At 38.7% G+C, this 20,143-nt stretch overlaps 1 protein-coding gene across 20 annotated transcripts in view; it reads right to left on the reverse strand.

The window, feature by feature from the left end:
• The window catches only part of PTK2 (protein tyrosine kinase 2), a 299,259-nt gene that overhangs the window by 40,906 nt on the left and 238,210 nt on the right, over positions 1 to 20,143 (reverse strand). For 19 of the 20 annotated variants that reach the window (XM_063079415.1, XM_063079414.1, XM_063079413.1 and 16 more), the window contains 2 exons: positions 6,300 to 6,411; positions 556 to 642 (listed from right to left, as the gene is read on the reverse strand). In XM_063079415.1, the coding sequence (XP_062935485.1) occupies positions 556 to 642; positions 6,300 to 6,411 (199 nt within the window). Of the gene's footprint in view, positions 1 to 555; positions 643 to 6,299; positions 6,412 to 7,030; positions 7,282 to 20,143 lie in introns of those variants that run through there. The other variant, XM_063079419.1, reaches the window with a different exon arrangement.

Consider the following 20,143-nt stretch of genomic DNA (forward strand, 5'->3'; position numbering starts at 1 on the left):
GATACGCTGATGTATGCATTTCACTGTATGTTAGGTATATCTCAGTAAAAGTTAATACCCATTCCTTAAAAACAAAAACAAACAAAAAATTATTGACTTTGTTTCAGGTGCTTTACTTTCAAAGGTAATTATTTCTAATTTGTACAGGATATTTGCCTATAAGTCTAACACTCCTTCTACACTTGTCTATATGGCATCTCATTTGCCTTCTAGAAAAACTGCCCAGTTCCATATTACTTCTGCCTAGTGTATGCCCACTGGATTCACCTTGCTGTTTATGAGAGCAGGCAGAAGAGAACGGGCCTAAGAACTGCTGGAGATGTGGCACTTGTCTCGCCTACCTTAAGACTGAGTGAATGACAAATGCCCTCTGCAAGGGGTGTCAAGACAACATTGAGTCAGACAAGGACTGGGGTGACCACTTGCTTAGCTCTCTGCTTCCAAATCATACTCACAAGTACAAAAATAAAAAAACAAATATACAGTGTACTTGCCTACCCCTCAAAATGCTGAAGAATCACATAACACATTTGATGTTTGTAATGGCTGGTATACCTGGTAATGATTGGTCTGTACCACGTGCTGAGGGCTGGGATAAAATCCTTCGCTGGACCTCGGACTGGGATAGCCAGGTCTGCTGGGCTGTGAACAAATCAACAGAGCATCACATGAATGGGTCTTCTCATTTTGGTAAATCTATGCTTTATGAAAAAAACAGAAAAAGATATTTCTCTAGTAGAGGGTGTTAGGACATTCCAATGGGGGAAAGAGTAGTTTTTATGACAAATGATGCTGTGATAACTGGTTATCTACATGTGAAAAAATGAAGTTTGACCCCTTCCTCACGACACACACAAACATCACTAACTGTAAGAGATAAAACTGTAAAATTCTTAGAAGAAAACAAGAGTTAATCTTTGTGACCCTGGCTTAGGCAAGTGTATTTTAGCCATGACACCAAAAGCACAATCGACAAAAGGAAAAAAAAAAAAAAGATAAACTGGACTTCATCATATTAAAAACTGTCGCTTATGTTGTAATGATACCATCAAGAAAGTGAAAAAAATCTAAAGAATGGAAGAAAACACCTGCAAATCATTTATCTGATAAGAAATTCATATACTAAGGAATATATAAAGAATTCTTACAAGTCAATAATAAAATAACAAACAACCGAATTAAAAAGTGGGAAAAAGACTTGAGTAGACCCAAAGAAGATACATAAACAGCCAGAAAGCACATGGGGAGAGATGCTCAACACCACTAGACATCAGGTACATGCAAATCAAACCACAATGAGCTACCACTTCACAACTGCTAAGATGGTTATAATAAAAAGACAGAAAATAAAAAGTGTTGACAAGGATGTGGAGAAATTTGAACCCTTGTGCATTGCTGGTGGGAATGTAAAATGGTGTAGCCGCTGTGGTAGACAGTATGCTGATTCCTCAGAAAATTATAAAGAATTACCATGTGATCCAGCAGTTCCACTTTCAGGTACATACCCCAGAGAAACGAAAATATATGTCCACACAAAAACAGGTAATATGAACATTCTTAACAGCATTGTTATTCACGATAGCTAAAAGTGAGAATGATCCTAGTTTCCATCAACTGATGAATGCGTAAACAAAATGCAGTTTACCCATAAAAGGAGTATCATTTAGTAATTAAAAGGAATGACGTACTGGCACAAGCTACAACATAAATGAACTTTGAAAACATGTTAAGTGTAAGAAGCCTGTCACAAAGAACAACATTTTGTATGATTCCATTTATGAAATGTCCAGAGCAGGAAAATCCTCAGAAACAGCATGTAGATGAGTGGTAGCCAGGGACTGAGAGAAGGGGGATACAGGGAAGAATTGCTGATGGGTACAGGGTTTCATTTTGGGGTGATAAAAATGTTCTAAAATTGATTTTGGTGATGACTGCACAACTCTGAATATATACTAAAAAACATTGAATTGTACACTTTAAACAGGTCAATTGCATGGTATGTGAACCGAACCTCAATAAAGCTATTAAACTATCTCTACAACAAAAAAGGATGCTAAATATTCTGGGCCTGAGGGACCTCAACACTATCTAGCAAGCTGGGAGGTGGATGCTTGCTTGTTCTGCTCTGCAGCTTCCTGGTTGTGTGGTTGTGGGTAAGTGACTAAACTGACTGCCCTTCATTTCTTCATCTATAAAATGTGGGTTGACCTAGAAGATCTCTAAACTCACTTCCAGCACTAAAATTCTCATTTTATCTTTGAGATAAATGAATTAAAAGTTCATATCAAAAGAATGATTTAGTCTGAAATGAAAGGTTGAAAGAAGATAAGAAAATTTTCTAAAACTTGAGGGATTTAACAAAATGGAAAACCATTATTTTCCAGCTGAATTAAGGCCAGAAGAAAAGGAAATGGATTTAAGTCCCAACAAGTGAAGGGGAGTAAAGAAAACTCCTTAGTGCCTGTGCCTCTTTCCCCACAGGTGATGTATGTTTGGTCTTTAAAATCAGTCTCATTTCCCCTGCAGCTTTGCATAAACTCTCCCCTCCGCCTGGAACGTCTCCTCCCCTCAATATGTAGAACACTTCCTATCCTTTGAGTCTTTCAAATGTTATTTCTTTCATGGAGGGGCTCCTGATTTCACCAAACATAAACTTAAGTCCTCTGTGCTCCTCTGTAGCCCTTCCTCACAGTCTGACTTGGACCGCAGGTTGTCTAAGGTACTTGCTCTAGCCCTGCTGTTAGGAGCCGTTAAATCCCTGAGGGTGGAAAATGTTTCTGTATATCTTATTCCTGTCATATTCCAAACAGTGTCTCAGATATAGTCTAGTTCAAACTTGACTAAATATGAGCATGAATTTCCCCAAAGACCCCCAAAACAGAAAAGGGGTAGAAAGGGGGCATTCTAGGCTTTTTCTCTACTCTGTGCTAAGGCAGCATCTTCCAAAGTGTGTTCCCTAAACTACCCTTTGGATTTATATTTCTAAGGGTTTAATTTGAAAAAGTAGATGCACTGATTCAAAAGAGGTTTTTAAAAAAAAGTTTGACTACCTCTGTACTCTGACTACCTCTGTACTCTGACTACCTCTGTACTCTGACATTTAAGTGGCAAGAATTGTTTTAAAGGTATGTGTTACTATGTAAACATTAACAATGGTTGCATGGGAAGAGTTTCCTGTGTCAACTGCTCTTGCTGTCCAAGTATGGAAGGGTGCAGAGCCAAGAATTAGGGCAATAAACAGAGCTGACAGTTGTATACTTATGTCCTCTGGCTTAAATTTTGGAAGCGGAATGTAAATACACTTCATCAAGGTCATTCTTATGTGAACCGGCATTGTTTTCTTATTGTGTGCGCAAAGCAGTGAAGAATATAGTCCTATCAGTGCAAACGTCAACAAAGTGGAAAAGGCAGCAACATCTAAACATTATTATGAGATGAGTTCTGATTTCATGGACTTCTGAAATGGTCTTGGGGATCTCCACAGGTCTAAGGACTAAACTTTGAAAGCGGCTGTTTTAAGATATTTTTATTCTGAGGCTCTCCATTAAGTAAATGGGAATCTGTATGACAACATGCACAGCTGAAAATGAGCACTGAGTGGGGCCCTCTTATGCTGAGCTTATCACAGGCAAACTTCTCTGAAGATTATTACTGGATGAAAAAATTGGTATTAAGTACAATGAAGAGATTTGTACATATTTTTAATAATTGGCTTTGTGGTTATAATGCTCTTGCCATTAACTAAGCAAAATTAAGCTTTTAATTTTGAATCTTGAATGGCTGAAAAATACTTCCTCTTAAAATTAATTAAGCTGCATTAAAAATGTTCTTTACTAGTATACAGACTTTATCTACAAAAGCCTGAGATCCTACTTGAATTTAAGAAATCTAAAGTGGAATTTAGTCATCCTAGGATAACAATGGCAGAATTATAAAAACTCACAAGAATCTACAGAATTCCTACTTTATAGGGCAGAGGAAATTGCAAGAGGAAATTCTGGCCTACCATGTTGGAAATCACAGACTCATTTCAGACATGCCAAATCCTGTGCCCATAAAAGCAGAATTCGATTCTAAACATGACCACTGAGAAGGTAAACAATGCATGCAAGACTTGATTCTGACTGGCATGGGAATTAAACAGTGTGTTTTTTATAATTGTCAAGCACTTATGTATCTATACTACTTTAGAAGATTTTCTAGCCATTAGAACCTTTAAACAAGGGTTTGCCAAACTTTTTCTTGAAAGGTCTAATAGTAAACGTTTGAAGCTCTGTGGGCCATACTGTCTCTGTGGAAACTACTCAACTCTGCCTGCATGGGGTGAAACCAGCCACGGATGGGTATGGGTGCGTTCCAATGAAACTTTAGTTAACAAAAATGGGGAGCAGGCTGACCTCTATTTTAAACAAATAAACCCTGATGTAGGATAAAACAATCTCTGATTACAGAAAAGAGCATCAAAATATGCATTTTGAAAATACATCAAAAAGGAAAGAAAGATGAGGATATTTAAAAATTTAAATAGAACTGGTCTTTGTACTCTGAAATTAAAAAAAAGCCTAACAACATCTGCCCTGTGAACCTAATATAAAAAATTAGTCAAATTAAAATTATTAAAAAGTCCAACAGATTGGGAAATAGAAAAACATTCAGATATAAAGTTTCTTTAATTCCATGAGTCTCAGGGCAGTGCTGCATTATTTGGTGCTTAACACCAGATACTTACTCTACTTTTCTCTCTGAGTTAGCTCATATCATGCCCCACAGGTAGGGAACATCAATACTATCATTCTACAAATGAGGACAGTGAGGTTTGGAATAGGTAGGTAACTTGCTCAGTTATCAGACTGTGAATAGCAGAGCCTGATATGAACAGATCCACTTGACTTGGAGGCCTGAGAAATTAATGAGGAATTCTCCTGCCTCCCAATACTGGACTATTGTACAGTTGTTACTGAATTAAAAACAGTCAAACTTATAAATAGAACATGAAGTGCCTTACATACTAGGATGAGGGGTTCATATTTTATTCTGTGGGTAACTAAGGACTTTTTGTTGTTGTTGCTAAACTAGGAATGACAGAGAAATGTTCTGGTTTTCTCACTGCCTAGCTCAAAGTAAATACACCAGATAGATAATGTGGTTTTCGTTCTCTGGGCCTTGTTTTTTCTCCCTGTCGAGGGGGCTGGACAAGGCACCCTTTGCCTCTAAACTTCAGAATTGTGTTAATCACCTATATTCACTTTCAGTGTGTGATATGTTTACTGCTACACAGTTTAAAATGATGACAGAGAAAATAAAAGTTTTCAGACATCATCATGATAAAAAAGTTAGGACAATATTCAAATAGTCCTTTGTTAATAGATTTCTGAACATATTTTTAAAAGATTAAGTAAATAATTGTCAAAGTTTCTTAATACTCTCTTAGCTAACAAATACCAAATAGGTAAGTAAACTGCAAAAAAAAGCATATAAACTACTTACTTTCCAGAAAAAGGTCTGAATTGGATTATTCATGGCAAGTAAGCCAGAGGGTAAAAATAGCATCCTGTCAAAAGCAAAAGGTATGTAAAGACTTCTTAATCTAAGGAAAGCGTTTTAGGGCCAACTCTGTCCAAAACACCCAGACACAACATAGCCCAGCTTTTGTAAAACGCCCAGGCCACCCTCTCGGACGTAAGAGAGGAAATCAAGTAAAGGACCTGGAACGTGAATGGGCAGGATGCTGCTAGCAGATCTCACCAAGGAATCGAAAGCAGATAGGATGTACTCTCTCTCACACAATCTAGCCATCAGTTTCAAGAAAAAGTCAGAAAATGTACACAAAGTTCTCAGAAACAAAGAAGCATTGTCAGGTGCAAATGGACTTATTTTTAAATAAAGCAAAATGTAATGCATCCATGGCCTAGTTTGATGTTTTAACCCAGACTTGATCATTATGGAGATCTCTGACAACCAACAAAGGAAAAGCCTCCCCTAAGTCAGGCAGCCCATTTAAAGTTTCACGATGTGGAGGAGGGGAGGTGAAAAAGAAAAGGAAGAGGATTTTAAAATCACTTCTAATCCAACTGCCCATGACTTCAAATAGCCTCTACTTGAAATGCAAGTTAGGAAAATGGGTATACATGAGGGTAACGTACAGAAGAGGAGCAAATGAAAAACAACTAGTCAGTGCTGTAACTAGTACTCTTAGGATAACCTGATATTTGATTTTCCTCAGAGAAAACAGCTGCTTATATCATAAAAATCAAGTTAGTTAAGAGTAGCTCCAAAGCTGGGGTGGAGACCTTGGCTACCTTGGGTGGTGCTTCGTCAGACCCTCCAGAGTCCCATGACACTGTGGCCTGTCTTCTGGACTCCATCCTCATCCGTTCTTCTTGCTGAGCCTTCTCTTCCTCCAGGATTGTGCTAGAGAGACAACACATGGTTTTAAGGGGAGCTGACAATCAGAACCCACAAACACCAGACCCTACCCCAACTTATCTAAGCAACACCAGTTGGCCGATAGTAGATGATAACAATCAAGGATCTTAGACAGAGGGAAGAAAGGATCAAGTTTCTAACTCTTCAAGAAATTATTCTAGAATAGCCTTGCTCTGAACAGGCAAGCCCATTTAAAACACAGCCACAGGTAAGAAAAAGACAGCTGGTAAGAAAAAGAGAAGTTGGGAAAATGAAGGGCAGGCTAAGATGAAATGTTCGTGTGCCAAAGTTTATTTTGAGCAGAAGAGAATTACCCTGAGGAATCCCCACAACACTTTATCAAGCATATACATGTCTGAAGACAGACTCTTCATATGAATCCAGACTCCTACATATGACCACACCGGTATATTACATGACCAATTAGTAATTTGGCCAATAATCTCCCTGAACTGCTCAATACAATCTTCCTACTGACTTTCACCTGAAGCAGTACTTTATCTGATCAGGAAAACAAGGAAAAATGCAACAGTATTTACAAGTGCTTCCAAAAACACTGTTTGCTTTACCCTGAAAGCCCGGAGTTAGTAACACCACGACTCACCGCTGCTTGACTCCTCGGAAGCTATCGGAAGCCCCACATAACGCTGCGGCTCCGCCACCGCAGCCACCGTGACTGCTGGGCGGCTTCTTAGCCTTGGCTGTCTGCCACCGTATCAGCTCCTCAGAACGCAGCCAGAGTGGGACTTTGCTAGCTCTCCATTCCACACAGACTCCTTAGGGCTCAGAGGGCAGTAGCTTTTTGAAACCTTCGTCCTAACTTCGGCAAACAGCTCTTTCCTACATGCCTGCAACTCTAGAGTTCTAATAATGAAGCTCATTCAAAGTTTCTGGCCTCTTGGTAGATACAGTGCAGTAAATAACCACCCAGAATTACTCAGGAAAAAGTGACATCAGCTGCACCAGACTCTTTCTAATCTGGGAATTTGCTCAACTGTTTAAAAAGACATTCCTGCTTGGCTGGAGGCTAGAGCATGCTGTTTCTCACAAAATTCAACTCACACAGTCACCTTCTGAATCAAGAACAGACAGACAAAACTCATTGCATAACTGTCCTGAGTCAGCAAACTGTCACTACAGATGTTAAGGACCCTCCCCCCACCCGAAAGAGGATGTTCAATGATCACATTACCACTTCAGAGAAAAGCATTTAGTCAAAAGACCCTACCCCCTCCCAAAATATGATTTTGGTTTCCTTCTTGCTCCATTTAATTGATCATGGCTGAGCATACCAACAACTTGAAACTCGAACACTATGTAAGAATTTTGCAGCAGCCTCGGAAGACAGGCAAGACGCTCACCCGGGGCCAAGGCTGCTAGGAACAGTTGTACCAGGCCTAGGCGAGCCTGGTGAGGGGCACAGGCTGACACCCAGGGACCCATCTGGGAGACCTGCTTGGGTGAGTCACTCTGCCCCACCCCTTCAATGAGAATGCTCACTTCAGGTTGCTGAGAGCATTCAAGGAGATCAAGCTGTGAGAGCATTTGCTAGGTGTGTATAATGCACAATACAAACATCAGTAGTCCTAAGTACTAAGTATAACCTATATCTAACAGAGCACTTGCTCTAAGGCTGATCATTCAGCAAGTATTCGCTAACTTTCTGCTCTGTGCAAGGTGCAGGATAAGGTCTTTGAGATTCTTTGTCTAAAGGGAAAGAAAGACTCAAAACCCTGAGATTTGATATGAGTGTTACAACTGAAGGGAGAGAACAGAGCTCTGCCTGGGTCATTCCCAGCTGCACAGGGACCAGCAGCTTCAGCACAGGGACAGGCACTGGGGAAGTTAGGGAGGAAGAGTCCCGGCAGACTACAGTTAAACCCATCACAAGCACACAGCGTTACATGACTGAAGCACAGCAATATTTTCTATCTGTTTTTTGCATGTAAATAAACACTTTTATATTTCAATTTTCTTTATGTATTTAAATTTATGACTCTATAGAAACTTTTGTTATAGTTTGAATGACACAGTACCTGGAGCATGGTTGACACTTAAATGTTTGCTGAATGAATAAACACTGCAGAATGTTGATAAAATACACGCATTACCATGATCTATTAGACAGGTGACTTAGCTGAGAAAATTCAGGGTTTATCAGTGATGAACAAACTAAATGAGAGAACAGCAAGGCATAGTGGGAGAAGAGTGTGGTTTGAGTTGGACTGAGTTCAGGTTTAAGTTCTGCCACAGACAGGCTATAGGACCATGGATAACTCTGTCCCTGCAAACAGTACCCACAAAGTTGGGTGCCTCCCTAACTACCCATTCCAAAGAATTAAATGCCCCCTAACTATCTATTTCAAAGGGTTGTTGTGAAGATCAAAATGAAAATCAGACAATGCATACGAAGAGCTCTGAAACACAAGAAGCTTTTAAAAATGGAAAGTACTATTGCAAATTTTCCATCAAATAACATCTCATGTAGCTAATGGCTACCATTCTCATGAGGAGCTGCAAGCATTTCAAATGAGTCAAAATCCAATTATAGTTTGAGGTACAAAAGACAAATTATGTCTTTTTGCAAATCCATCCAATAACCTATTGAAGTGTTAGCAATATAATAACCAAGACTGGCCATCAATCAAACCAACAGATAAAGAATATGCCTGCTAAAACATAGTCATAGATATATACAATGCCTTTGAACTTGACAAATATAAAAAAGTTACAACTCTAAGGAACAGGAGTTGATACTTTGGTATGAGCTAATACAGCTTCACTAGGTCCTGGTCACTTATCAATGGAAATTCAGAAAGGTGAACCTTAACTTTCTAGATCATAAACCACAAATATATCTGTACCTCACACAAGGCTGCTGAAGGAGTGAAAAGAAGTATGTATTTTTTAGACCTGGTGCATGTGCATGCACATAATGTAACTATTGCTCAGTGATTTTAAAAGCAAAATGATCAATCTTTCTTCATTTTTTCTTCTTCCTGGTCCATTGCCCAGGTTAAGTTCTCCAAACTCACTATGCTCTTCATCACCTCTCACATGGTTTCCTTTACAAAGAAAACCTTCCTCTCCTTTATCTGCCAACTACTACTTACATTTCAAGGGTCAAAGAGTAGTTTCTCCAGAAAGTTTTCCCTGGAGCTCCCAACGCCCTTTAGGCTGAGTTACAGTGCTCTCCTATATGTTCCTAAAGCAACTAGTGCTTAACTCGATTTTAACTCTTGTCAAAATGCATTGTAGAGCTGACAATACCAAGGTACGGGGTTCAATCCCTGTACCAGTAAGCCACCCTCCCAAAAAAGCAGCATAATGTAAATGTTTGTCTGCTTGACTTGTGCTCCCACAAGGACAAGAGTTGTTACCTGAAAGCACATTTTCATATGCCTAGAATCAGCACAGACCCTGAGTCACAACATGCACTAATAAATGACAGGTGAATGGGTGAGAGGAGCCATAACAGCAGAGTAAACCCACCAGCCAGTCAGGATGGCACATTACCAAGCTTCCTGTTCTCTCAACTGGCCCACCAGGAGGGAGCTGCAGGCTGCCTTCTTCCAGATGGAAGAAAACTGAAAAGTCCATAAAAATCAAGGGGAAAAAAAAAATCAGGAAAAAAATTTAAAAATTGTCTTTTTTTCCTTTTCATTGATTTGGTGAAACAGAAAAAAACTATCCATTGTACTCCTTCAAAATAATTAAAATACAGGCAGGCTATGAGAAGGCTAAGTGGGACACATTCTCTAAGGCAATGGGAATTCTGTTTTAAATAGATCCCATTAAGCAATTTTATTTCACATGGGTTGTTTTGTGAAATGGGCCACCCTAATTTTAAGGCTGCTGTTCCTCCCCAAAAACCTCCAAATAGGTCATGTGAAGCTGCCCACCATAAGGAGACCTCACTTCCCCTATTCTCTGATCTACGGGATTTATTGTCTGAATCTTTCATTTCAGCCCTTAACCATACACTGCTATGTTGTGGGATTTAGGCTTGCTGTCAGACATGGATCCAATTTCTCTTGTTGGCTAAATAGCATCTGCATATTATACACCCTTCAATATTTCTTTAATTGAACACGCCAGTCTTGTTCCTCAAGGAACCCAACAAGTGGGAAGTGAGTTCCCTAGTACTTCATTCTCATACCAAAAATAGCATGTCAAAATGCTTCTGAGAAAGCACAACATGTTGCTCAGAGTGGCCAAGAATATAAATAACTCATAAAATATCTGTTTTTACAATGGAAAGACCAGTCCATAGATGGAGTAAGAGGGTACGAGGAGACATTACTGAACTTCCCTCTCTACAGCTGCTGAAGAACCCAGAGCAACAAACTAGAATGTGCAGAATGTCAAGAAGGTCAAATTGGAGCATATTTTCCCAAACTACAAATATTTTTAGTAGCAAATACATTCCATCTGAAAACTTTTAGCTGCCTAATGTGAACTGGCAACGAGCCCTGATTTTCCTGGAATGGTGGCTTCCAAGTCTCAAACTTGCAATTAGATGAAACCATAAAGGCTGAGACTTGTCATTCAACAAGCATTAGCACACTTGATAATTATGTCTTTGTTTATCCACAGGTCCCATCTAGAAAGTGAATCCTGAAGAGGGGATATGAGTACTTTATTTAATGTTAATTTATTTTTTACTTCCCTCACTTTAAAAGAAAACATCATCAAAGTAATCAATTCACAGTGGAAGGACATAAAAACTTGTGAGAGTTCTGATTTTCTTCTTCAGTCCTGCAACATTCCCTGTGAGACTTGGCCTCACAACCTCCGTGAGCTAGTGCAGAGAGGTCTTATTAAATTTCCCTTCTGCAGCAACACAGTGTGATTTCACTTATAATGTATGTTGATGGCAAGCAAGAAAGTGATCTATCAGGGCCCTTGTTTCCAGTACTGAACTAAGACACCAAAAGTCTCCAACAAAGACAAATTTTAGGAATGGAAAAGGCCAATCAATCCAGAGTGGTTAATATTCAAGTCATTCAAGCTGTCTCAGAAGAAAGCACAACAGCTATAAGCTTCATCTCTGTGGGGTTATGTAACCACAGGAGATCTTGCCCATTTCAATTAGTTTCCTCACTCATAAATGAGAATAATAGTCTGCCCTATCAACTGGTAGAACGGAGAAATAAACTACATGCAAAAAGCTTGGTAAAACTTTTAAGTAAATGTTAGTTCTGTACTTTCACCTGCCTAATATACCACTAGCAAAGAGATGAGTTTTTATCTATTTCATTCTGTAGCATTTTTCCTGAGAGTGACTGTATTACTAAACTCTTCTCTCCAAAACTAAAAACATTTCCTCCTTTAAATGTAAGAAATACTCTATGCCTTATTTAATATGAAGAGAAAAAACTTTTTTTTTTTTTAAAAAAGATTGAACTTTCATTACCTAAACAAAGGGATGACATCATAAAATTTGCTTTGGACACAAAATCAGTCTGGGTTTGCAGTTACTTAGGCTAATGTGGAAAACACCCAGAGATAGAGAAGCAATAAATCTGAAGGGAAAAAAGTCAAGAGGGAAATGGCTTGTTTTGGCAAGTTCATGGGAATACCAGTTTTGAAACATGATCTCTCATAATTCCCCAACATTGCCTCACCACAAAGGAATGGAATTGACCTTTTAACAACAATGACAAAAAAACCCTGGTGTCTTTGCAGACAAGTCTAGAGGCTTGAGCTGAAGCTGGGGATCATATATCTGAGGCCAGATGACCTAGTGGCTAAATGCCATAATCACAGTGTGACAGTGTATGCCTCTGCTCCTGTTCTCTTACCAATAGATACAGTAGACTGAACATCCAGCCTCATGAACACACTGGAATCTTTCACTTAATATCTCAAACTGCAGGAAACAAAGCACTTTTGTTTGGTTGTTGTGCTACCAACTCAGAATTATATATAAGAAAAGCAATTTCTACTAAAATCTTACTCTAAAATGGTCACCTCTTCCTATTTCTGGCATGTGTGAGTAGCTCTTATTTGACCAACCCTCTTGCACATAGGAACTATAACCTCTGGATATAAGAAACAACTTTGTGACAGCACAGGAGAGCAACCCAATGCAGCCAGATTCCAGAGGGAGCAGACATGAGGAGGAAGAGAATGGCACTGGGGGCGGGGGGGGGGGTTGTCCCCACTTTTTGACGGCCATCAGCCAGAAGGCAGGCCCCAGTTTTATTGACTTGAAGAACCAGAGGACTGAGTTTGAAGCAACTACAGTTGGTGGGAAGTGAGAGAGGAAATCTAAGAAAGTAGCTAGGGAAAGAATGACTGAGTATAAATTCTACCCAAATCTTTGGCTGACCAAGGAACCATGCACACATAGGGCAGACTCCAAGCAGTTAAGGCTAAAAGAACTGAAGAGAGATTTGAGCTGCTGCCCACAGCAGGGAAAGTTTGAAATTTGAGATCAGCCAAATCAACTGCCTGCTAAAACAAACAAAACAAACACTCATAACTGCATCTAGAGTTTCTGTGACCTATCAGTCAAAATATCTAGGATATAATCTAAAATTACTTGAACTACAAATAAACATGAAAATTTGACCCATTCTCCAGAGGAAAAAAAATTTAAAGAAGGCTAACTCCAAAGATGACTCAGATGTTGGAACAGGTGGCAGAAATTTTAAAGAGGCTTTTATATTCAAGGACATAAAAGAAAATTTATTCATAATGAATGAAATGATAGAAAATGTTATTGGGAAAATAAAACACAGAAAAGGAACTGAATGGAAATTCTATAACTGAAAAATAAAATATCCATATCATCTCCATTGAAACTGGATGACCAGTAGGATGGAGGTGATGGAAGAGTGAGTACAATTATTCACTATAAGTAGGCTATAAAAAGTTAAAGATGCATATTGTAATCCCCAGAGCAAGCACTAAAAACATAATGCAAAAGCTACTGCCAAAATGCATATTTTGGAAGAGTTGTAGAAGATAAGCTGTTCGCTTCAAAGTGCCAAATCCTCTTGACCAAGAACTAATAAACCGACCACAGAGGACTTCTGCTTCTCTCTCCTAGCTAGACTCTGGGTTCATTTTATTTGGTTACTAATGTGGTGCTGATGTTTCTACGTTTGTTTCCTCTGTCTCTCCATGCAATCTTATTTCCCTGCTCCCTCTGTAAGCTGAAGTAGAGGAGGAACCACATAGAACCTCAGACACATCAATTTGCAGAGAGGAAAAGAAAGACATTCACGTCTGCTCCATTCTTCCTTAATGTTTTTAGGGATGCTAACCCTGGACAAACTTCACTGCAAAGGAATTAAGAAAAACTAGAGAAAAGCTGTAGGGAGAAGGAAAATGGTAACAGAAACAGAACTGATGGAAAGGAATTATGGCAGGTATGATAGTTTAAGAATTTCTTTCTTTTTTTTTTTTTTTGTCTTTTTCGTGACCGGCACTCAGCCAGTGAGTGCACCGGCCATTGCCATATAGGATCCGAACCCGCGTCGCCGCACTCCCAGCGCCGCACTCTCCTGAGTGCGCCATGGGCTCGGCCCAATAGTTTAAGAATTTCAACTGTGGGTTCTGAGAATGGGGTTCAGATTGCAAATAGTAAATATATGAACTAAAGCTGAAATGTAAACTTTAGAGGTCTCTCTTTATAAATAAGATAAGTGAGGGGGAAGTGAACAGAGCATGGAGAAGTACAGGAGGGAGGGGGACACTGCAGTAAAGGGACAAGAAAGAACACTGGTCTTGGAAGTAGAAGGAAGGGGCCCGAGAGCTTGGTTCTGCCCTTTGTTAGATGTATAATGCAGGGCAAGTCACAGAACTTTTCTTAGCATCAGGTTTCTTAAGTGAAAAGGGCGAGAAGACTCATCCTTAAGAGGAGCTGTGAAATTCAAATAAGATAACTACCTTGGATTGAGTGTCTCCTCAAAACTTGACCCCCACTGTGACAGTGTTAAGAAGGTGGGAAATCCTATTATGGTAATTGAAAAGTGGGGCCTTGAAGAGGTGATTAGACTGCAGAACCATGCCATAATGTATGGATTAAAAATGGTGGTCATGGGTGTGGTTCTGACCCATGACCCATGACTTAAAAAGAGAGTGGATGAGGAAGTTAGTCTCTCTCTTGCTCTCTCTCTGCTCCACCATTTTGCAATGTGATACCCTGCTGTCACTGAAGTCACCTTCAAAGAAAGCCTTCACCAGATGTGTTCCCTTGACTTTGGACTTCCCAGCCTCAGAAACTGTAAGCAATAAATTTCATTTTCTTACAAATTACCCAGTTCTGTGTATTTTGTTATAAGCAACAGAAACAGACTAATATAGTAATACATGTGAAAATGATCTATGAAGCCACAGAACAAGGAACTAATTTTCATGAAATGTAAGTTTAAATCTCACTACTAGATATTTGTTTACTTCACAAAAAAACAAACTTTAGAGATATAACTACAACAGACCTGCACATGTAAAGTGCAGAATATCTATGTGTGGGTGAGAATCAATGAAGGGTAAGAATTACTATTAGACAAGAAACAGTTAAGACATAATTTTTAGTGAAAACAATTAAAACTTTAAAACTTAGATTTACTATTTACTTTTTATTACTGGGAAGGCTGAGGACCAGAACAAAACACAAACTAAAAAACCCTTAAAGTTTAGATGCTGGGAACATTTATAGATGTATGGGGATGAGAGAGAAACAGATTATTCCCCTAGATAATATCTAGACCAACAGGACAGCAATGAGAAAGAAAACACTGGTATGATGACTAAGGAGGCACTGAGACACCTCCTTTGAAAGGAATTTTGGAAGCAAATACAAAACCACTTTAAAAAAACACACAGTGAAGATGTACAAGCAATCTCACGTCAATAATTAAACCTTGAGAGCTTCTAATTTAGAGTTCACATTGCAGGATAAATGAAGAATCAAAAAGGGTTTAAAATGCTGTTCACAAAATAACACCTCAAAATCCCTATCTCTATAAAACATCTATAAAACATCAAAAAGATGTGCTTGGTATTTTGATAACAGGATAACAGAATAGTTAACACTTTTAAAGCATTTTCTATGTACTGAAGTAGGCTATATGCATTATCTCATTCATTAAATCTCACAAGAATCTTAGAAAGTAGCTATTACTATATTCTCTATTTTAGAAAAGCGGCAACTGAGGATTATAGATGTTGCCTAAAGATAGTAAATAGTGCGGCCAGAACCCAAATTCAGACCTGTGTGATGCCAAAGCCCACAATCTTATGCAATTCTTTTGCTGCTTACTTTAAAATTAAATTTAAATAATCAGATTTTTTAAAGGACAATGAACTGTAACTGATAACTCTTCTGTACTCTAAGATCCTCAGGTCCCTTCTGGATCTTCAGAAAAAGCTCTGTTGTTTCTACTACTTACTACTAGATTAGCTAACACAGTTTCAGTACCTACTATGAGCCACGTACAATTTAAAGAATTTTAGATAAACTATTTCAGTTAATCCTGAAAACTAGAATGTGGGTAGTATTTGTGATCCTACTTTTACAAGGACACAAAGTAACTTGCTCAAGGTCACACAACCTTTTAAACATTCTCTAAAAAATTTACACACACATACACACGAACACCATTTACTCTAGCGGTGTTGCTAGATTAAACTGGCAGTCTCACAGATCAACTGAAATACGAGGGTATTACAAAAAGTTAATGCAAAGATTTGTATATCCTTTAATACTATTTTACCACGCACTTTTTGAAGTAACCTTGTATAGCTTGTGTTCCTGAGATGCCTTATAACTTCACTTGGGTATAACGTTAAGATGCAATATGAAAAACATGTAAAAACTTGTGTCTGCAGCCACTTTGAGATAAGCCAGAGTTCTGAACAAATAGATTCTCTCAAAGGCCAGCTTTGTATGATAAAGTTAAGAAGGAAAACATGACAATATAAAGTTAAACAACTAAAAACCAAAAACAAAAACCACACACACACACAAAATATCAAAACCCCAAAACCCAAAACAAAAATCCCCAACACCCCAAGCTGGAGTCAAAGCTCTGTACACAGGGTGAGTTCACGACAGACTGTGGATGACACCCACTGGTGTGACTTGGCTCCAGACTGCCTGAAGTCACCTCTGGAGAGACTTGGCCTTGTCAAAAACTTCCAAACCTGGTCCTCGCTATATGTGAAATTATTGGGGGCCACAACAGCAAAATGAAACATACTCATGATGTGCCAACACAACAAATATAACCAGTAGGACAAATACTTTGAAAGTAACACATGGAAACTGTGTCGCCCTCAAAGCCCCTAGGTGAAGATCTCCATGCACCTGCCAGGTATGCTGCTGCTCCTTTCGGGACTTTGCTTGACACTCAAACAATGTAAGAAAACCAGCTGCAGGAATTCCGTGTAATAGTACTTTTTTTCTTTTTTTTCTTCTTTTTCCTTTATAACAATATTAACAACTCGCTTACCAGTCCAAACCTTACGACTGTGCACTAAGTGACTTTTAGCCATCTTCAAGGCAGTAGAGTGTGACAGCTGACAGCTCAAGCTCTGGATCAGGTGAACTTGCCTTGAATTCCAGCTCTGTGCCCTTAGGTCAGGTGCCTAACCACGCAGGTACCTAATCATTTGTAAACTGATGAAGATACTACCTACATCTCCCAGGACAGTGGGGATTAAGGTGAAATAATGTTTGAAAGTTCACAGCACAATGCCTGGCAACAGAAAGTGCTTAGTAACTGTTAGTTTTTTAATGTTATAACTAGTACCCATGAAGGATGGAGAATTGCTATCAACAAAAGAATCTCTTTCTAAAGAGCTCAGTGATGGTAGACCAACTCAGACTCATGGACCACTTTCCAAGGTGACTGTATTGGTCCATTTCTGTTGCTTATAACAAAATACTTGAAACTGGCTGATTTATAAAGAAAAAGAAATTTATTGCTTAGTTTATGAGGCTGGAATGTCCAAAGTCCAAGTAACACATTTGGTGGTGGTGACAATGACCCACAGGTCTCACACCACAACATGGTATAAGAAGAGAGAGGAAGAGACAGACTCTCCTCTTCTTTTAAAGCCCTCAGAACCACGCCCATGACCACCATTTTTAATCCATTCACTACCTCACGGTCCTACAATCCAATCACCCCTTCAAGGCCCCATCTGTCAATTACCATAATAGGATTTCCCATATTCTTAACAGTCAAAGTGGGAACTAAGTTTCTAATACATAAAACTTGGGGGACACAGTTCAAGCTGCAGTGAGTTTTGGGGGGACATAATTCAATCCACTACAGTGATACTTACAAGACCAGTGTTCTTCACAACATAAAGGTTTAGGACATCATGTATATCCTTTTATCTCATCTTTACATGTGAAAATGGCTTACTTAGAAACAAGTAATCATTTCCAAAAAAATTTTTAATTAATTATATTTTTTTACATTCTAAGATGCTGCCACGGAGCAGTTGCGGGGGAGGGCAAGTAAGGGAGAAAGGAGGGGACAGGGTGGGAGTAGGAAGAGGGGGGCGTGGTCGAGGCCTGTGGACAAAAGGTTTTTTTAAAAAAACTATTGTTGGAGCAAATGGAACTTTAATTCACTGCTGGGAGCACTATAAATTGGTATATACACTTTGGAAAACTGGCAGTATGTATTGCAGCTAAACATGTGCATATCCTCAGACTCTTGGACATACACTCAACTGAAATGCCTGTACATATGCTCACCAAAAGACACATACCATTATGTTCACAGAGCAATATTCTTGATAGCCCAAAACTAGAAAGTATCTAAATTTCCACCAATGGTAGAATAAATAAAAAAACTACAAAATTCACAAATGCTATACAGCAATGAGAATGAAATACAACTACCTAGATAATATGGATGATCTCAGACAAGCTAAATGTTAAGCAAAATAAATCACACACAAAAAAAGTACACACTGACTGATACCAATTACATAAAAAGTTCAAAAACAGGCAGAATCAATTTATGATCAGGGCAGTGGTTACCCTTGGAGGTGAGTAGTGACTGGGGGCCTTTGGCAGATTTCTGGGGTGCTGGCAATGTTGTTTTCTTGTTTTGAATGCTGGTTACATAGCATATCTAATTTGTGAAAATTCACTGAGCTATTCCATTCAGTGTTCAACTCAGTGTTGGTGTATTATACCTTAATAAAAGTTAAAAAAATACAACAATTATGGAACAAAACTTTAAACTGATAATTTTTTTCACTGTCCTAATTCATCTAAAAAAGATTTAAGAAATTTAACATTAACTTAAAGTGTTTCCCTACACTGAGATAAAACTGATGTTCTTCTTTTTTTTTTTTTTACAGAAATACAAATACCTCAGTCAAGGAGAGTACTGTTGGGAAATACTGTTTTTGAACATAAGTTCCAAAAGGACAAATACTGAAGCTGTTTACTATGGCTTCCTTGGCATGGTACCTGACAAAGAATTAATTGAATTAACCAGGAATTAAATGACCTTTCGTTAAAAAAATATTTAGTGCACTCTTACAATCTGCCAGTCAAAAGCACAAAAATGCTAGGGTAGATATTATCAGAAATTTTTACTGTTGATCACTTAAAAATATTCCTACTGAGAAATTTTTTGCACTTGATAATAAGCTATCTACAGAGTAATGTCATTCCACTTCTCAATGAATTCACATGTATAAATAAGGAAGCAAGATATAAAGACAGGTTCCTTGAGTCACAGAGATCAACGCATGGAAATATGACCAAAGTAATTTTCCAATGACTTTGTCTAACAAGCTTCATCTTGAACATCACTTTTCCCAAAAATGAATATACAGTCTAGTTAAAGATGAGTGCAATCCCACAGTAATTTGAAGCTACTCATAATATTTTCTTTTAAGATAGAGAGGGAACATGGAATTTGGGAAACACTTGTAACTACCGTGGAGTGGTAAAGGGCTATCCAAAATTTATTACTTCTTCATTAAAATCCTGGGTATACTAAAAATTTTGAAAAACTCAATAAAAGGCCCTACTTAATTACTGTGATACACTGTTATACATACATGTACAAGCTATTATAAAGTTAAATTTTATTGGCCTATTTGATAGTCAAATTAGAAATGTTCAAAAGCAAAGTTAAACTCCATCTCTGACTAAAAGAGAACAACAGAGAATGAATGAGTCCTCAATTACCTGTGCTAATTCTGCACAAGAAGATACTCATAAATTACAGTATAGGTACATTTTTAAACTAATTTTATTTAGTTCTAAAAATACATCTTAGATAGTTTTTGGAGCTAATTTACCTTAATGTAACACTTCTTAAAGTAATGTTAAGATGAGCTCACATGCTCTGAGCTCTGAATTCAGTGCCTAGCTGACCCTTCCTGTGTCTAGGCTCCCGGCCTGGAGGTTGTGGGCAAGACCAAGGTGAGTATGACGATCCCTGTCCTCAAGGAGCTTCAGTCTAGTAGGGGATGGGACATACTAGACTGTGAGCTCCTCGAGGGCAGGAAAAGTGTTTAGTCATCTTTGCCCCAGTGACTAGCACCAGGCTCAACAGTGTTTGTCGAACTGAATTGAACGCGGAGGCAGCTAAATGTGGCAGCGTAGGGTAAGAACAAGAACAAGGAGCTCTGGAGACTCAGAGGGCAGAGGTCTGTCAGCTGTGTAGTCACGGAAGAGCCAGCACGAGAAAGAAGCAGAGACAGATGGGTTGGATCTCCCCAG

This window comes from Cynocephalus volans, chromosome 15 (assembly GCF_027409185.1).
Source record: "Cynocephalus volans isolate mCynVol1 chromosome 15, mCynVol1.pri, whole genome shotgun sequence".
NCBI classification, from domain to species: domain Eukaryota; kingdom Metazoa; phylum Chordata; class Mammalia; order Dermoptera; family Cynocephalidae; genus Cynocephalus; species Cynocephalus volans.